The sequence below is a fragment of the Bubalus kerabau genome, chromosome 11, assembly GCF_029407905.1.
Source record: "Bubalus kerabau isolate K-KA32 ecotype Philippines breed swamp buffalo chromosome 11, PCC_UOA_SB_1v2, whole genome shotgun sequence".
Classification (NCBI taxonomy): Eukaryota; Metazoa; Chordata; class Mammalia; order Artiodactyla; family Bovidae; genus Bubalus; species Bubalus kerabau.
This window is the reverse complement of record NC_073634.1, coordinates 89,744,482-89,763,108: the sequence shown is the minus strand read 5'-3', so window position 1 is coordinate 89,763,108 and position 18,627 is coordinate 89,744,482. Positions and strand designations below refer to the sequence as shown.

The window sequence follows — 18,627 nt, the reverse complement described above, 5'->3', positions numbered from 1 at the left end:
TCAAACCGCAGAACACCCTCCTGAGAGGAAGACAGAGTGAGACCTCTCCCAGGAGAAGTTTGGAGAGGGGCAAGCTGATTTAGTCGGCCTCTCCTGACGTGCCCAGATGGGCTGACGCTGTGAGAAGACTCAGCGCTGGACTGAGGGAAGGCTCTTCTTGTGACAGACACAAGTCTTTATCGGCGGATGCCTCTGGACACACTGCCTGGCTATTCAAGGAGGATAACCCCCTGGAATCACTGCCTGCCAGATCAGACTTCTCTGAAACTACCCTAGAACCTCCCAAGCCCCATTTTCTAAAGGGGAGGTCTGGCAAGGGTAACACAGGGACCCTGTCTCTCCTGCAGATCACCACAGCCTGTTCTTGCTGCTTCTGGGTTAGATTTGATCTAATCCCTTCTCCTGGTGGCAGCCAGAAGTTAATAATCCTTCAGAAATGCAGGTCTGATCCTATCACTCTTGCAGCTGCACCACCACACCCAGCCCACAGGATCATCGTACCCTGGCTGCAGAGTACCCCTTCAGCCTGAGCTACCTCGTTCCTCAAGGGCAAATGCCCAGCCGTGTGTGTTACCTTCTTCTGGATCTTGGCAGACAACGTTCCCTTTACTTCCAAGACCCTTCTCCCATTCTGCACCCCACCCCCTTCATCTAGAACACAGAACCAGCCTTCCAGTTGCTCCTCGGAAATCAATTCCTCTGGAAGTATCTGCCAAGTATCCTCCAAGTATCTGCCATACTTCCCACTAGTTTCCAGTTCCAGGCTCCTTACTTGAGTTAAGAGTGTTCATCACGCTGACCGGAAACTGTCTACTTTCTTGTTTTACTTCCTAATAATGAGCTCTGCAAGGAAACGGGTAGTACCCTATCCACTGTTACACTGTCAACCCACAGCACTGGGCCTGACACAGCTGATAAAATCAATAAACAGTTACCGATTGAATGTAGACAAAGACACATAAACTAACAGGAAGACGGAAGCAGCATCTCTGAGAGGCTGGGGAGAAAAGGAACAAATGACAATTTAGGAAAATGGAAAAGCTGCTGTTTGAATGACCTTCTTCACCACCAACCAAAAGAAACATCCCAAAGTGCTTTCAACAACATATCAAGTTCCTGAAGCCATAGAAAGTCAACATAAACAGAATATCTTTTTTTTGGGGGGGGACGGGGGCAAAACATACACATGGTTGAACTATTTCAAAAGAACCATCATAAATATGAAGAATCTTCATAACTGGAGGCTAACGTTGATCACAGAGCGTTTACTCCCCCAAATATCTGATCTTCCACACTCCCCATGCTTTTCTCTGCAAATCTCAGAAAAGGAGATGTGTGCTGACCAGAATCTAAGGCCAACTTTGCAGTACAGGCTTTTCTGTTTAGGTACAGGTAGGGAAGTGTCTGGCATATGTAATGGAAGAATGCTTTAAGGAAGGAGAAAAAAAAAGGGACAAGATAGTAAGCTGCATGCCATCACGGATCGTGGCAATCTAAGATGGTTTCTTATACACAGAATCCATTTTTAAAAGTCAATGTGATGACCGAAAGAGTCCTAGACTTTTATTTTAGAGGATTAGGTCTCTTGATCACTAATAGCCGGAAGTTTCTGAAACATTCTGAAACAAAAAACAAATGTAAATCTGAAGAATAAAGATGAATTTCTACTGACGACTTTTAATGGGATGTTAAGTAGTTTCCCATAAAAGAATGGTTAAACATTTATTACTTTATTGGCTCCAGGAAGCACAGTGATTTGACAAGTGAGCCATTGTGTCTAATTTACACAGCCACATGCAGGCCCAAAGTCCCTCGACACAGCCAGCTTAAAAATACAGTGTCTTTCCTTGTTCTATTTTTACCATAATTCCTTTTTGTATCACTTACCGGAATATAATAGATGCCCATCTTGGGGGCTTCATTGGCGGTAAGAAGCATTCCTAAAAATAAACACAATGAAAAAGGTAAACATAAGGGAAAAGAAAAATACTCTTCCTACTTGCTTTATATTTTGAAATGAGTGAAATGCTCAGAACATGATGAACAGGAGAAGAGCCAGACCAGCAGCCAGGCACCCTCCGAGTCAGGCTGTGGGCTGTGGTCCCTGACCCTCCTGGATGGGGCATCTGAAGTATCAGAAAGACCAGCTTCCCCATCTGCAAAACACTCAGGCTGTATCAGCTAAGTGATTGAGTGGTTCCCACAGAGAAGGGCCACCATTTTTAAGGGTTAAGTTTTAATCTTCAGACACACCAATAAAAGGTAGATTCGATGCACTATTATGTATTATGAAAGTTAAGAAAGGTATCTTTCTGTTAATCAGGAATCAAAGAACCAAAGTAAAGCATTTCCCACAAAATGTCATAGCAAAGTAGTTCCTCATGTTTGAATTAAACTTTACACCTTAATAGAAAACAAAATGGCTTAAGAGGAATGCTACGTGTAGCTACACTAGAAAAGATCCAGATAGAATCTGACAGCCTTTACCAAAATGATTCACCCAGAGAGTGGCTGATAATTTAGTCCAGGGATCAGCGCTCTCAGAACGCGAGAATGGAGTGAGGGACAGCCTGTGGCATCCAGTGATGGCTCCCCTCAAGCCCCAGGAGCAACAGTAACGAATCCACTGCACTTCAGCACAGAACCGGGGCGCTCAGCCGGCTCAGCCCTGGGCTCAGGTCTCTGCCACACAGCCAACTCGCCCCCCACCCCACCCTGCAGGGGCTCTCGTGGCAGCTCTGAGCCTCTCTGCCCTGCTCCAGAACGACGCACCGAAGCAAAACTGAGGTCAGGCCTTGGTAATTTACGAAACACTTCTGCGTACTTTATCTTGGTGAAGACGCGACAACTCTCTGCCGTAAGGACTATCATCCTTATTTACAGATCAAAAAATAAAGCTCATATGTACTGAGTTACAAGTGCTGAGCAGAACATTCAGAACATTACAAGCTACAGAACTTAAGAGCAAAATTTCAGTCAAGAGCTCTTGTTTTTAAATACCTTTACATATCAACTTACATTACCTTCATTTAAAAAATCTATTTGTAAAATACAACAGAAAAATCCACAGAAAGCACACATTTGGATTACCAGACCCCCGACCCAGGGATCAAACCCAGGTCTCCTGCAAGGCAGGCAGCTTCTTTACTGTCTGAGATGCCACGGAAGCTCACAATCCTAATTAAGTACACCAAATGCTAAGGATGGTGATGTAATTCTGTGATTTAAAAAGTACTTTTGCGCTGCTCTTCAGTTAACACAAAAGCTTGCCAAAGGGATGCTCTTCAATGCTGTTAACAGAAATATGATGTTGAGGTAGAGGAGGTTCACTGATAGAGAGCAGGAGCTCAACGTTCTGCCGGCAAAGCCATGTTACACACATCAAGTCCAAAGAGGGAGCAAGTCCTGAGTTGGAACCAACCTTCCCCAGAACATACACACACACACCCTTCACCAGAACACACACACACACACACAACCTTCACCACAACACATACACACACAGCCGAGGAAGCAAGAGACACACACACACACACACAACCTTCACCACAACATATACACACAGCCGAGGAAGCAACACACACACACACACACACACACACACACAATCTTCACCACAACACACACACACACACACACAATCTTCACCACAACACACACACACACACACACACACACACACACACACACTCACTCGAGGAAGCAAGAAATGTACGTCTAAATGAAAGTCAAGTAAAAACCAGACACTTTCTCATAGCTTGTAGCCTCCACAAACTCTTTCATGTGGGAACTTTTTCTGGCCCTGGAGACAACTGCTCACTGAAGCTCACACAGGAAGAAACACCTCTACTGACCTGCGCTTCCCACGTCTAACAGCACCATCAGAACTTCTCCCAGACCTTTAGACAGGGTTAAAGAAGAAGGTCTGGAGACTGAAGAGACATCTTACAATCAGAAAGAAGGCTCCCAACAAAGACATCCCCTAAGCCCAGCCTCCCTGGCTCAACCCTGAACACTCAACAGCAAACGCTTTACAGGGAAACACAGCACATCCGGCACTGATCACACAGGAGAATCCAGGCCCGACGCAGCAGACTGTCTCCTACAACAAGCAGGACCTCCCCTGACCAAACATGGCCAACAACACAAGCTGACCTACCAAGAAACCGAGTCGGGCCAGTTAGGACCAAAACAAGTTATAAAAGAGAAAGCAACCTCACACAGCCCAGGGAACATGAGGAGTTTCTAACAAGAGGGAAGCAGGAAAGTCAACCCAGGGATGGAGTTAGTTCAGCAGAAATTAAGACAATCACAGGTAAAAGGCGAGAAGAAAGTGAAGTACCGGACCAGGCACTCTACCTCCACAGGTGAGAAGGTGGCTCGGGAAAGAAAGACCGTTTGCTCAAGGTCACCACAGAGCCAGCTGATACTGGACTGATTCCAAAGCCCGTGAAACATGGGACTCTAAAACTCCAACTACAGCTAAGATAAAGTGAAAAGACTTCTTGCACGATCAAATAAATCATTAAAACACACAGATATAAACACCATACAGTAACATGACAAATGTATTTAATAACAATGTCAAACTGAAAAGCAAAAGACAATTACACATGGTGACAATTTAAAACACACGAAAAAGTGATTTTTAAGACAAGAATTTCTGGGAATTCCCTGGTGGTCCGGTGTTTAAGACTCCACGCTTCCAAGGCAGGGAGTGCAGGTTCGATCCCTGGCTGGGAAACTAAGATGCCACAGGCCGCTCAGCGTGGCCCCCCAAAAAGAATTCCTCTAATGGAAGGAGTAATGACACTTGTGAAGAGATTGTGAGATTATGGCTTTTCCTTTAAATTTCCTTACAAGGGGGCGACAGAGGGTGAGATGGTTGGATGGCATCACCGACTCAATGGACATGAGTTTGCGTAAACTCTGAGAGATAGTGAAGGACGGGGAAGCCTAGTGTGCTGCAGTCCACAGGGCCACCAAGAGTTGGATACGACTGGGCAGCTGAACAACAGCACCAACAATAAAAATGGGAACCTTGGAAGAGAAGGCAGAGATCGTCAGCACTGAGGAGGAGCACACAGCTCCAGCGTGGACAGAGAGCGTAGGACACGACGTGCTCCCCAGAGACACGCAGAGAACAAATCTCATCTGTCCAGGCTTTGGGGGCGAAGGACTCAAGGAAGGTCACAGCTCGAAATCAGAAACATTGCTCAAGCCAGAACGACTCAAAGCGTGCTTCCCAGGCCAGTCTGAAAACTGCCATCAAGCTTGCCGGTGAGTGTAGAAACTGAAGAATTTAGAAACCTGTATAGCAACTCGACCTTGCAGCGAGTTCCAAACGTGTAACCCTTTTTCTACTAATTCACCTTTATGATATTTGACAAAAGTATCCACCTGCAATGGATTGGAAATTTAAAAACAAAACAAAAAACATAAAAGGCTGGTACTTCATCAGATACATCTGAGAATCACTGCCCGGAAACGGAGGGCATCGGGTCATAGCTGGAGCGGCTCAGAGCAGACAAGCTGTGCGGAACTGCCCTGTGCTGGAAAGGACAGGACACGCCTTTTCGTGCGGTCAACTCCTACAGAAAGTGGGGAGCCTGCCGTTTTACTACACATGGCGCCAAGGTTAGTGATGGGCCACATCTTATTTCTAGGCAGGCTACTGGGAGGCTACTGAGAGAATAAAAGGCGACTTCAGGTCTGATGATACAGACCGCCTCCAGCAGGCCTAAAAGCAGTGAAAAACAGCCTGGATCACTGGTACAATTCTGAAGCCTGAGTAGCCTTTCTGCGTGGACATCTCCTTTTCCTTCTCCCAGTGGTTCTGGATTCCACAGGTCGGGCTGGGGCTCAGCAAGCACTGCAGACCGGGGTCGTGGGGCCGCGACCTCAGTTTCCCAACCTGCAGGGCAGCACCTGACGTGGAGACTCTGCACGAGCAACTAGAAGCTGAGGCAGCCACTAAGGCAGAACCGTTTCTCAATGTTCTGAGCAGTCTGAGTATCAGAAACACAGGACAGAACAGCAAGCAATCATGATTTGGCTTCAATTACTCCAAAACGAGTAGTGAGAAAATAAAGAATGCTTACGCTCATAGTGATGAAGCAAAAAAACCTAACCAGCAATGTGAACGGGACAGGAGAGTAAAGCAAGGGAAAGACAGCAAAACCTGTGAACCAATCATGCTCGGTTCGAACCCCAAGACCGCCATGGAGGGACTTGCCTTTCTGGGCTCGCCAGCTTGTGAAATAAATCATCTGGCTAGTGTTTGTGTTTGATTAAGCTCTTATAAGCTACCTGACAATAAAGGCACTCTTCTGACCAAAACACCATCTTAAAGGTTCTACCTGCCAGGAAAGCATCCTGTGTAACAGAGAGAACTGCTGGCCATCAAGGCAGAGCCATTACGCTTCTCCTTGCTCGTTCTGGGATGACCAAAAGGATGGGAAATGACATGGAGAACCCGTCAGCCCTGAGCACCACCCTTGTCCCAAATATTTAACCCACAGTGCACGGGCTGTTAGATTTCACTTCTATTTTAGAACAACAACAATAAAAAATACAGGGGCAGGAAGAACAAGTAAAGGACACCATGAAAAATAATCACAGGAATCCAGGATGCAGAACATCTTACGAGACTACAACCCTGATGTAGAAAACTCAAGTGCCATGGAGGAAGGGGAAGAAAGGATGGGCGAGAATTCCTGATTGAAAGAAGTGGAAAACACAACTACTAAATGTAATCCACAAACTTGGTGATAGACTAGTTTCAGATAAATGGGCTTAAAAAGGCATTTGGTGGACAAGCAGGGGAATGTGAAAAAGTAAAGGTATTATTAGGAAAGGACTGCTTTCTTACATGGGGTAACGGTATTTTTGGTACCAGAAGGTTTCTACTCTGGTGAGATTACAGTCACATTCCATGCCTGCAGTTGACTCTGAACACCTTGCACCTTATCAGTATTCTATACTATCAAAGCCCTCCATGTCTGGACTAGCCCTGCCCAACAGAAATACCATGCAAGCCACATAAGTGACTAAAAATCTTCTGGTAGACACATTAAAAAAAAATTTTTTTAACAGGTAAATTTGAGTATATTTTTATTAACCAGTAAGTCTAAAATATTTTCACTTTAATATGTAATCAATATAAAAATTAATGATCTACTTCACATTCTTTCCTGTTTTTTGGTACATCTGAAGTCTGGTGTGTATTTTATGTTTAGAGCACATATTTCAGATTAGTTACTCCGCAAGTTCTCCGTGGCCACAGGTGAGCACAAACCAGTCAGAACACAGGTCAACAACTTTCGTCACCACCTGTACCCTTCATACCCCCACTCCTTCAATCCAACTAACCTCTTGTTCTAACTTCAGCTTCACCCGATTTTACTCACCTTTGTACCTAGTCCCAACCCCATTTTAGACCACTCAGCATCTCAACCTAGGACCCAGCACCTTCATTAATTTCTGAATTCATCACAATTTGACTCATTCCTATTATAAGAAAATTCTGCCAACGATCACAGATGAAAAGCTAATTACAAAGGTTCAGGGTTTCTCGTCTTTCTCAGGAGAGTACCCTGTAACTTAAGAAAGAGCACAGGCTCCAAGATCAGGGGAGGCTTGCTCCAACGGAGCCTCTGCCACACAGCGGCCGGGTGACCAACCCTGGGCACGTATCTCAGTTTCCTCACCTCCAAAGATGTAAAAGAGAAGGAAAGGAGAGGGGAAGGGAAGGGAAGGGGGAAGGAAGGAAAGGAATGGTAAGGGAGTCACTAAGTCTCCCACGTTATGAGGATTAAGTGACAAGCACTACGACATCCAGACCCACAGCACAGGGCCTTCCTGCCCCTTCCTGCCTCCACTTCTGCGATGCTCTGCTCACTGAGCAATGCCCGGGCAATCACTTCTCTCTACTTCAATAGCTGCCGGTTCCTTCACTGTCACTCTGTCGGCCTCTCCACTGGCTCTTCCCTCTCATCTCCCTTTCCATACTCAGGTCCTGCTGTCTTGCGGTCTCTCCACTTTCCCCATCGGTAATTGCCTCCACTGCCACTTCTTCTGCAATGACCTCTATTTACATGTCTTAAAATTTTATGTCTGCAGACCTGCTTTCCTTGGGCCACGCTGCCTACTGTGCCCTGGACGTGGCTCCCAGGATGAGGCTGTAGGTCAGGGCGGGGCTCCACAGCCACTTGGGAAGCAGGTGAAAAATAACCCATTTCGGGGCTCTCCCCCAGATGCTCTGAGTCTGCACACCTGGTATGCGGCTGAGGAATTTGTACTTCTTAAAAAGCCCCCAGGTGATATTGGTGGGCAGGCAGGTTGGAGACCCCCTGCCAGACACCATCACTGCCTCACTGCCGCCTCAGACTCAGATGCTCAAAGAAGACAACACCATCTTTCTCTCCGAGTCTGCCCTCTCTCCTGTGCGGCCGATCTCAGCTCTACGTATCTCTTCCTACTCATTTTAGTTCAAAACTGATCTACCTTCTGCCCAGTGGACAGAACCACCTTCTGTGAGCATGGTCTGCATCGGTCCTGACCACAGACAGCACCTAGGCACTCAGCATGGTCACTCCAGGGCCCCCACCCCACGCACCACCTGCTTCCCACCCCATTCCTCCCACAGACACTGCACTCTGGCACATGGGACTCATCTTGCCCAGCATGTCTCTCACCCAGCACCCACACTCGGAGCCAACGAGAACCTCCCCTCCGCCCTCCTCTCGCTGCTCTGCCTGGAGCCCCTCGCTCTCTTGCCGTCTCAGGGCCAGCGTGCACCTCCGTAGCAGAACTTCTCCTGTTTTGCCTGGTATCACTCCATCAGAAATATCTGTCTGTGTCCGTCCTCAGGACACAACCCTGTGGGAGAGTGAGAAGCGTTCTCATTTTCTCTCCTTCCCCAGAATTCTTCAGATTTGCTTGAAGGTGTTATTAAATCTCGAAATCTACCAGGTACTTTACAGAAGAGCCTGCAACGCAGAATATACTCGACGCGTGGCTTCGCCAGCCTTGTGTATCATCAGGCAACTCCAGGCTCCTCCACATCCCTAACCTCAATCTACACAAAATTACTAATCCCATAAAAGAGCTAAAGCGCACACTAAAATAGCACCTCGCCTGCCACCGACCCACAGGCTGCCACCAGCTTCGCCTAACAGCTAGGCTGGCTGAGGACTGAGTCACTGAGCGTGTCACTTTCTGAAGCATCCACATCACTTCCTGTTCTTAATTTTTCAAGTAAATACAATATCTAAAAACTGTCTTAACTAAGCCAAACCCTGTCTTAAGAAATGAAATGAGTTTAAAACCCTGTAAAGCAAAGCCTACATTCATCTCACAAAATGGCCTGCCGCTCCGTAGTGCATACCTGAGTTGGGGTAGAGGCAGACATCATTAAGGTCATGTTCTGGCTCCAAGGAAGTAAATATTTTTCCCTAAAGAAGTAAGCAAAAGTGAACTGTTAAAACAGTTAAAGGAAGACAACTTTTGGCAATGTGATATACAGGAAGTAAGCTGGAGACATAACTCCATATATCCTGCTTATGTGAGAAAATAAAATCACCTAACAGAAATCACAGAATTTAAGGTTAAAAAAAAAATCTTAGAGAATTTCTTTTATCAATTTATCAAATCCTCTCATTTTAGAGAGGAAGAAACCGGGGCTCAGTAGGGAGAGCTGACTTTATTGGGAAAATAAATACGAACTTTTAAAGATAATGTCTACACAACAGGCAAGGGTAAAGTTTAAAATAAAACTGTACGTCAACTTAAAAATGTCCACAATCTGGAAGACACACCCTAGTTAAACTTGTCCTCAAAGAAACAAAGAAGAGGTGGTCAATATGGTAATATGAGGCTGGTATCTGCCATCCTGCATTGCTAGGATTTGAGGAGGATCAAATAAGATAATGAATATAAGATAATTTAACAAAATGCTATAAATACATAAGGTGCTAGTTATTATACAGTGAAGGGTAAAATATTGTATTTTAAATGTAGGGGAAAATATGCCATAATTTAAGAAATTAACAGAAATTAAGTGAAAGAAAAAAGAAGACAATAGATGGGAGTGGGAAAGGATGATGAGAAAGATAAACAAGGAGAGTGAGTCAAGAAAAAGCAAGTAATTTGGGTGTTGGTCAAGAGGGCGTATTCAGTCATTACAACAACGCCAAGGTAAAACTTACTGTAGCAACTACAACATGACTTCAAGAACTGATGTTGAAAATGTCTGCCAGCTTTTGCATTTATTAACCCATTATTAGAGGCTCCATGGCGGCGGGGGAGGGGGGGTATTAAAAAACTAATTTCGTGCTCCATGAAAAACAGCAGCAAGGTTCTAATTCAAGACAGACAGTGAAGCTCACACAGTTACCTCCCTTTTGTCTCAAGTTTCCAATGAAACGAAAAATGGAAAGAGAGGAGGAAAAACGAAGGGGAAATCAGAATAACAATAGCACAGAACAAAAAAGAAATCGTGAAATCCACATTGGGGAAAACTATGCCCACTGGAGGGCTGGGAAGGGGGCATTCCGACTGGTTACTCATCACCTTTAGGCAGAATGGGAGCCAGGCCATGGAAAACTTACTCTACCAGTGTGTTAGGAACTTTCAAACATGGAAAATCTGCATTTGTAGAGGTAAAAAGAAATGTTGTTTTAAAGTACACTAGTTAAAGTTTAAAAATAAAATAAAATTAAAAAAAAATAAATAAAATACAAAATATAAAAAAAAATAAAATAAAATAAAGTACACTAGTTTGGATTGTCAGAAAAGAGTAGAGAAAAATCCAGGCCTAAGACACCATGAATCTTCAAGAAAGCCCTCAAAACCCTACCAACTCAGAGCGAGACAGTCGGCTCCTGGGCAATAAAGTGTCAGGGGAATTCTTCCGAGGACTGATGAGAGCCAGAGGCCCTTCCTTTTCTCTGTAAGGAAGTCTCAGGAGGGCCAGAGAAAGTGATGGGGCTTGAGAGACAGGATATGCCCCAGGGATAACTCAGTCTCCACAAAGATCCAGAGGAAAACACAGATGGAGCAGAGTAAGGTCAGTACTTTGAGAGCTGACAAGCTGTCCCAGCAGCCAGGGATTCCCATCACCAGCTGATCTGTGATGAGGCTGCTGGTGGCCCCTCGGCCCTGTGTAGGGGAGCCCCACAGGAAGGACTCACGCTTGCCCTCCAGCAACTAATGCTGAGGCTCTAGGCCCCCCACACTCTTTACCTCAAAAATGAATCTTTCTATTTACAGTAACACTTTAAAGATGCTAAGTCTGAAATCAATAAATGCAAAGACTCTTAAAAGCGATTGCTACACTGAATGAATTTTGTCCCAGTAGATGAACTAACCTTTTACTACTCTCTCCAAACACGAGAATCAACAACATAGGGTTTTGTTACTTTTTAAACAACATTTAAAAGGGCACAGAATATCAAATATTCTTAAGAAAAAATTGCTTTTAAGAAAAACACTATATAAGAAATTGGGCTTCCCTGGTGGCTCAGATGATGAAGAATCCACCTGCAAAGCAGAAGACCTGGGTTTGATCCCTGGGTTGGGAAGATCCCCTGGAGAGGGTAACAGCTACCCACTCCCATATTCTTGCCTGGAGAATTCCATGGACAGAGGAACCTGGTGGGCTAAAGTCCATGGGGTTGCAAAGAGTCGGACACAACTAAGCGACTTTCACTTTTCATGTAAGAAATTACTGTAAAGGTATCATATCTAAAATCTATTTGTTGACACAAGGAAAGGGTATGAAATTGAGATGCATAAGAACACTGATATGGGAAGATTAGTGCATGTGTGCTCAGCTGTGTCCCACTCTTGTGACCCCATGGACTATAGCCCACCAGGTTCCTCTGTCCATGGTCTTTTCCAAGCAAGAATACTGGAGTGGGTTGCCATTTCTATCTCCAGGGGATCTTCCCAACCCAGGAATTGAGCCTGCATCTCCTGTGTTAGCAGGCGGATTCTTTATCACTGAGCCACCAGGGAAGCCTGGAAAGATTAGTAGTAGCTCATAAAAAGTTTCCTAAGGTTGTAAAAGAGCCCCAAAATCTGGGGGGTTTCTCATGGATCAAGTTTTTTTAAAATAATGATTTATATCTACCTAACTGAACATGTAAAAATGCGTGCCAGTTCTAGCAAATGAGGAAAAGTTATTAACAGGAAAAAATGACCTTGAGGACCTGGAAATAACTAACTTTCAGGGAAGGGCCTGAATGGATACTTAGTATTTTTTTCTCAAGAACCCACATAACTCAAACAAGGCAACTGGAAAGAAAAGGAACATAAGGAAAATAAGCAAGTAAGTCATTTTAACAACAAAAAATACTTACTGAGTTCTTATTCCACATTTTGATAATTCGAGAGTCAGCGGACAAAATCAAATCTAAGGAATCCTGGAAGTGAACTGATTTAATGGGCAACCCATATTGGTGATCTTTAACTAGCAATGGCTTATCAGATCGAAGATCATACAATAAAACCTAAAAGAAAAAAAAAAGGTATTTCTGTTTAAATAAGATATTTCATCTTAAAAAGAAACTTTTAAAAATGAACATCCTCACTCAGAGTACAAAGACTCTAAAGTAAGTGTCAGCCAGCAAAAATACTCCAGAAAAATCTCTTCAATTACCCTTCCAGGGCATGGCTCTATGGATTCAACCCTAAGAGTAATTTTTAGGCACACTAAGATTGAGAACTACCTGGATATATTAAGGAAGGAACCAAAAGGAAGAAGTGCACAAGAATTTGTGTCATTTATGAATTTAATAAATATAAACACTGAGGGCCTAGTATGTACCAGGCACTGTCCCAGTGGCTGAAAGAAACAAGAACAAGAATCATCATGAAGGCAGGGGTGGTAGATTAGAGTCAGACGCTGGTGGCAAGGCTATGACTTTGGGGGGTGGGTGGAGGGCAGGGTTCTCTTCTGAGCTCTATCCTGATAGGTGAGGGGCATGGGGAAGCTGGATCTCAGATCCAGGTGACAGATGACACAGGCACTCTGCTGGAAGCAGGGCTCCCGCCTGTGCTGAGGTCTGGACAGACTTAAGTGTGTGGGCTCTGCCTTGAAGGAAAGGGGGAAAGATGAATTTAAATCTCTGAAGCTATTTCATTCATACTCCTCAGACTAGTCAGCTTTCGCTGAGGCATGTCCCACTGACCACTCCCTGCACAGGATGTGGGAGACAGTGCTGGGTGGGAAAAAAAAAGCTCCTTGGACAAATATCTTTTGGAAACACCGACTCAGCACATTTCTTGTCTACAGGGATTCTCAGAGCCTCCACTATAGATTTCAATGCGCTATAAACCTCAAAGATAGGAATCTGGAGAATCCCAAATTTTTGTTTTTCCATAGAACTCTGTTCCACATACTCGAGAAAACACTGTTCTAAACCAAAGTCAAGAGGACACCTGAGGCGTAGCCCCACTGCAGCTTCTAGCTTGAGAATCTCTCAGACCCACCATTGGGGCCAGAAGCAGAGCTTCTCAAGGTCCTGACGGAACACGGCAATCTGAGTACCCTCTCCGCGCTGGCCAAAACAGTAATGCCTCAGTGTCTGGTCACACGGCGAACAGACGAGTGGGTGTTTCCCGCGATACACACACCTCTGAAACAGTAACTTAAGAGCGAAGTTTCCAACTGAAACATATTTACCTGCCCTGTGGATGTTCCAACAGCCATGGTCAAGGCACCATTAAATTTCAAAGCAGAGATCGTTGGCAAACTGTTTATTCTGAAAGGCAAAATATTTGTGTTCCTTGCATATATGGTCAAATCTCCTTCCAAGGAACAAATTATTACTCTTCACTTCTAATGGAGAGGATCACATTTCTAATTTCCTATTTAAAAGAACTGTATCCAAACTGTCCAAGTCAAAATGAAAACTAACCTTCATTTATAAACGTAACCTACCTGAAAAAATTTGCAGGTTATCTTCTTTTAAAACTGTAAGAAACATTCTTAAAGTAACAACAAGCAATAAAAGTTACTAAAAATATAAAACCAACTGAAAAGGACCAGTGTGACAGTATCTTTCATTTTGATTAAGCCAGAATGAGATATTTACAGAAATGACCCTTTTTTGGCTTACGAGGAAACAGTTTTATATTCAAACATGGGTATACCCATTTTCACTTTTAAAGTCAATGATGTCAAGCTAAAAAAAAAAAAAAGACTAGTCCCCAGATGAGAGCCTAGAATCTCTAAAAGTAACAGAACAATGGATGTTTACAGCTATTAATCTAGAATATACTTCTCACTCAGTAACCAAGAGTAACTCTGGGGTGGGAAGGGTCCTAGATGACGGGTCAGAAGCGGGCCATAATCCTGATTTCAACAGCTGTTGTCTCCATGACCTTGGACCAGAACCTAGAGTCCAGGCGGCTGACTGCTGGCATCCTCAGGCCGCTTACGCCACCTAGAGCCTCAGCCTGCAACTACGCTGAAGTATCAGGTCCTCTCGTTAGCATCGACTTCCGTCACTGACTTTTCAAACTGAACTCCAGAACCATTTCTTGGTGAGGTGATACTGTTTTTCCTCATTTATTCAAACCTGTTTGTTTATTAATAAAATGTTGTCCTTCAGATAGTTACTTATCAAGATTAACCCTTAATATTTTACAATTTTTGTTATAAATGAGAACTGGTTTTCACTGTATCTTTCTACATGGACTTTGCTGTTAAACATTAAAGCCATTGATTTTGTACATTTACTTTGTAACCAATTTATTTAAATCTCATACTAGCTTTTATAGTTTTTCAGTTCATTCTACTGGGTTTCTCAGGCACACAATCACATACATCACCTGTAAACAACAAAGCCTGTCCTCCCCTAGCCAATATTTAACTCATATTTCTTTGACTGTATTGGCTTCTCCTTCCAGAAGGTCACCTATGTCCAATAACAGAGGTGACAGCTTATAACACTTGTGTTGGAAAAAAATAAAGCTAAGCATAAAAAAGTCATAAATAAAATCACCCAAAACTAAATCGACAGGTAAAGCTACTTTCAACACTACAACATATCCAGATTTCTTCCCAGTATACATATAAGTTCACTGTTTTTCTTATGAAAATGTAATAACACTCAATAGGTAACTGTGCAGTTTCCCTGGATTCCACCACCAGATCCTACAGAATGGGAAATATAAATTCTTGCAGCGTATACGTTTTAACTCAGTTCCACGGTAACTAAATAAACAAGGAATTCCACTAGCTTCCCCACTTACTGAGCTTCCGCAGGAAAGGATTTTTCCATAAAACAATCACAAAACCACAACCTCGGAGAAATGTGTTTTAAGAGTTTCATCCTTCAGCAACTGCTTTTAATTTAGTATTGACACTGTTGTTGCTGTTCTTCTGTCACTAAGTCATAATCCACTCTTTGCAACCCCATGGACCGCAGCACGCCAGGCCCCTCTGTCCCCACCGTCTCCCCGAGTTTGCTCACACTCGCACCACTGAGTCAGTGCTGCGCTCTGCGACCCCCTTCTCCTTTGGCCGTCAGTCTTTCCCAACATCTCAGCATTGATACATCTGCTTAAATCAGAAGTTGGTGAGTATTTAAACTCACTTCCACTTACTCGGAATCAGCCGTGACGCTACTCAACGCACAGTCTAACACACCAACTCGGCCCCGAGTCCTCGGGTCCCAACACTCTACTCGGCCCTAAACAAACAGAACAATCATTGTAAATTACTGCTGCTACTAGGAAATTTTTAGAAAAATACTCCCTAAAAAGAAAATGAAAAGCCTTACTGGTTATCGTGTGCAGATTAAGAACTTAACATTTTTAACTTTTTACTTGTACCTTTTAGTCAACTGCATTTCTTTTATAATTTAAAAAAGGAAAAATAAAAAATGATGGTTAAGGGAAAAAAGGTCCAAAATGCAATGCATGATACCTGACTGGACCTTGATTTGGTTGGTGTGGTAGCGGGGAGAGGAGTTATGAAAGATATTTTGGTATAACTGGCAAAATTTAAATATAAATATTATTGTATCAATGATAAATATTTAATATATGTACCACAATGACTGTCACAGAAGAAATCAAAATCCAACATATAATATCAAAACTAATGTAAAAATGAATTTTAAAGTGGTCTGACTATGCATATCAAATATCAAATCCCCACAGGGTCACAAAGGGTTGAATATGACTGCGTACACACACATACAGTAATCAAGGAACCCAAGGAATTTCAGGAACCCAGCCTTTGAGTTGGGTGGTCTGCGCCCCCTTCAACAAGTCTCATGACTGGTCTTAACAGTTGGTGAAAGAGAAGCCTGCTCTAATTCACAACTTCTCTTACACAGCATGTTTCCTGATGTCTAGCCTAGCTTGCTCTGTAAGGACTCTATTCAAATAAACAAATTTTTCAAGGAAATTACTTTAAAATTTCCCCTTGGTAATCTCAAGAAAAATAATTAGTGAGATAATGCTTCACTGGCCTAACTTTGGCATACTAGTTTTTATAACACAGTCAACATAGTTTTATATATTTCCATTAAATGAACCTTAGGCAATCCATTTCAAATCTTAATCTTTTAACCTAAAAATAATTTGAGTAAAGAAATCTACATTTCACCATATGAATTGGTTTAATAAACTACAGTACATCTACACAATGGAATCTTATCCACCAGTTTTAAACATTTACCTTAGTTTTACAAGTAATTACAAGCATCAGTGTATAAACATGTACATTATATAGCATTACATTAAAAAAAAAAAAAGGCAAATGAAGAACCACAGCATAATCTCAATTTTGTAAACAACATTCAAAAACATGTTACTAACACATATGCATACCTGCATATACAAAGAAAAACAAAAACGAAAAAAGAATATTGCAAGCCATTAAAGAGTCACCTCTGGTGTAGGACTTGATGACTGGAAGGTACAGAAGGGCATTTGTTAACAATACATTTTTGACATATTTACCTTTTTTTTTTTTTACTGTATTTAACAATATTGTAATTTAAAAAATCAAATCTAGAAAAACTCCTAAATATGAAAGACATTGAATCAAAGGTGTTACGTAGTTTAAAATGAAAACGTAAAAAAAAATTAAATAAAATAAAATGAAAATGTGCATAACTGAGTGCTACTCTACAGGACGTCCCAATCACACTCCACGTCCCCTTAGTTTATAATACTCTCATGTAGGTTCTTCCATGTGATCTTCACCAGCACAGCGCCTCCACACAGCTGGCAAGGTAAGTTTTATCATCTTCATTTCACTGATGAGAAAAATAAGCCTCAGGGAAAGGAATACAGTCATAAAACTAACAAAGAGCAGAGAGCTGGTGAAGAGCAAGAGTGGTCGCCACACGAGCTGGGGACTATCAACCTCACCCTCAGTGATGACGGCCCCCCACCCCCAAGGCCAAATCCAGCCCCGAGGGGCACAGTCTGCAGCAAGAGCACAGCTGTGTCTCCCAGGAACGTGACCCACCAATCACATGAAAAGCAAACCAGGGGCTTGTCTCACCATCAGCACCATGCTCTTAGGAACCAAGTAACCCTGTCTTTACATGAAACTCTGTTAGCAAATGCAGGGCAAATGTTTTTCAAAATGAAGTCAATGTATGCTTACCTCTATCGTTCCTGTGGCAAATAAGCCATGCACTGAATTTATGTCACAAACATTATTCTCCCTAAAACAGTAAAGTGATAAGGGAGAGAGTTTTAGCATCTGCTTTAGGGGGAGGGACATTCCCCTAAACTTCCTAAACAAACAGGCACCCACTGCTTCGGAGCAGGCGGCAGCCAGCAGATTCTGGATCATCTGCATATGAAAAGCACCAAGGCAGCACACGGTTCAGTACTGGGCACAAGCGCCCTGGAGTGTCAGACCGCGGGGTGACACTCTACCTGCCAGGGGGTGAGACACGGAAGGGCTGGCTTCAAAACCACTATCCTACTGCCACAAGAACAAATTTCTCAGTAATTTCTCCCAAAGCAAAATAACACAGGCTACCAAACACCAATCCGGAGGCTTGACCAGCCTGTTGAGTCCACCGTGCTAGGCTTGAATTTTCTTTTCTCTGCAAAACGGTGTTCACCAACTTCATATGGTCATCATGAGGATTAAATGAAAAAACTATAAAATGCTCAGCACAATGTCTAGAGTTTATAAGATACTCAATAAATATAAGTTGCTATTATAAACAGGAAATTCTGGAAGTAAAGAGCAGATAACTCTTTCATTATTCAAGGATGCATCATGGTGTTACAATTTAAGAAAATAAAATTGATACTTCAAACCAATGTAAAAAAAAAAAAAGATAACGAGAGTTTACTGGTTTTTATCATTACCTGTTCATCCAACCTTAAAAAATCCCTTTCAAAGCAATAAGGAAATTCTAGCAAGCTCTTTATATACCTAGATGAGAAGTAATCCAGCTTCCACTCCATACTAGCTGTGTGACCTTAAACAAGCTACTTACCCTCTCTGAGTCTCAGCTGTACTATTTGTAAAATGGTGGTAATAATAGTACCTATACTGTAAAATTTTGCTATAAGCTTCAAATGAGTAAATATATACAAAATCCTGAATATAGCCTGGCACATAGTAAGCGCATTCAC

General features: G+C 42.9%; 1 protein-coding gene across 1 annotated transcript in view; it reads right to left on the bottom strand.

Moving 5' to 3' along the window:
* Positions 1–18,627, bottom strand: part of NOL10 (nucleolar protein 10) — a 93,491-nt gene that overhangs the window by 61,041 nt on the left and 13,823 nt on the right. The window contains exons 8-13 of the mRNA XM_055540933.1: positions 17,636–17,696; positions 15,616–15,701; positions 13,688–13,766; positions 12,363–12,512; positions 9,389–9,455; positions 1,888–1,940 (exon numbers count right to left, since the gene is read on the bottom strand). Coding sequence (XP_055396908.1) covers positions 1,888–1,940; positions 9,389–9,455; positions 12,363–12,512; positions 13,688–13,766; positions 15,616–15,701; positions 17,636–17,696 — 496 coding nt within the window. The remainder of the gene's footprint in view (positions 1–1,887; positions 1,941–9,388; positions 9,456–12,362; positions 12,513–13,687; positions 13,767–15,615; positions 15,702–17,635; positions 17,697–18,627) is intronic.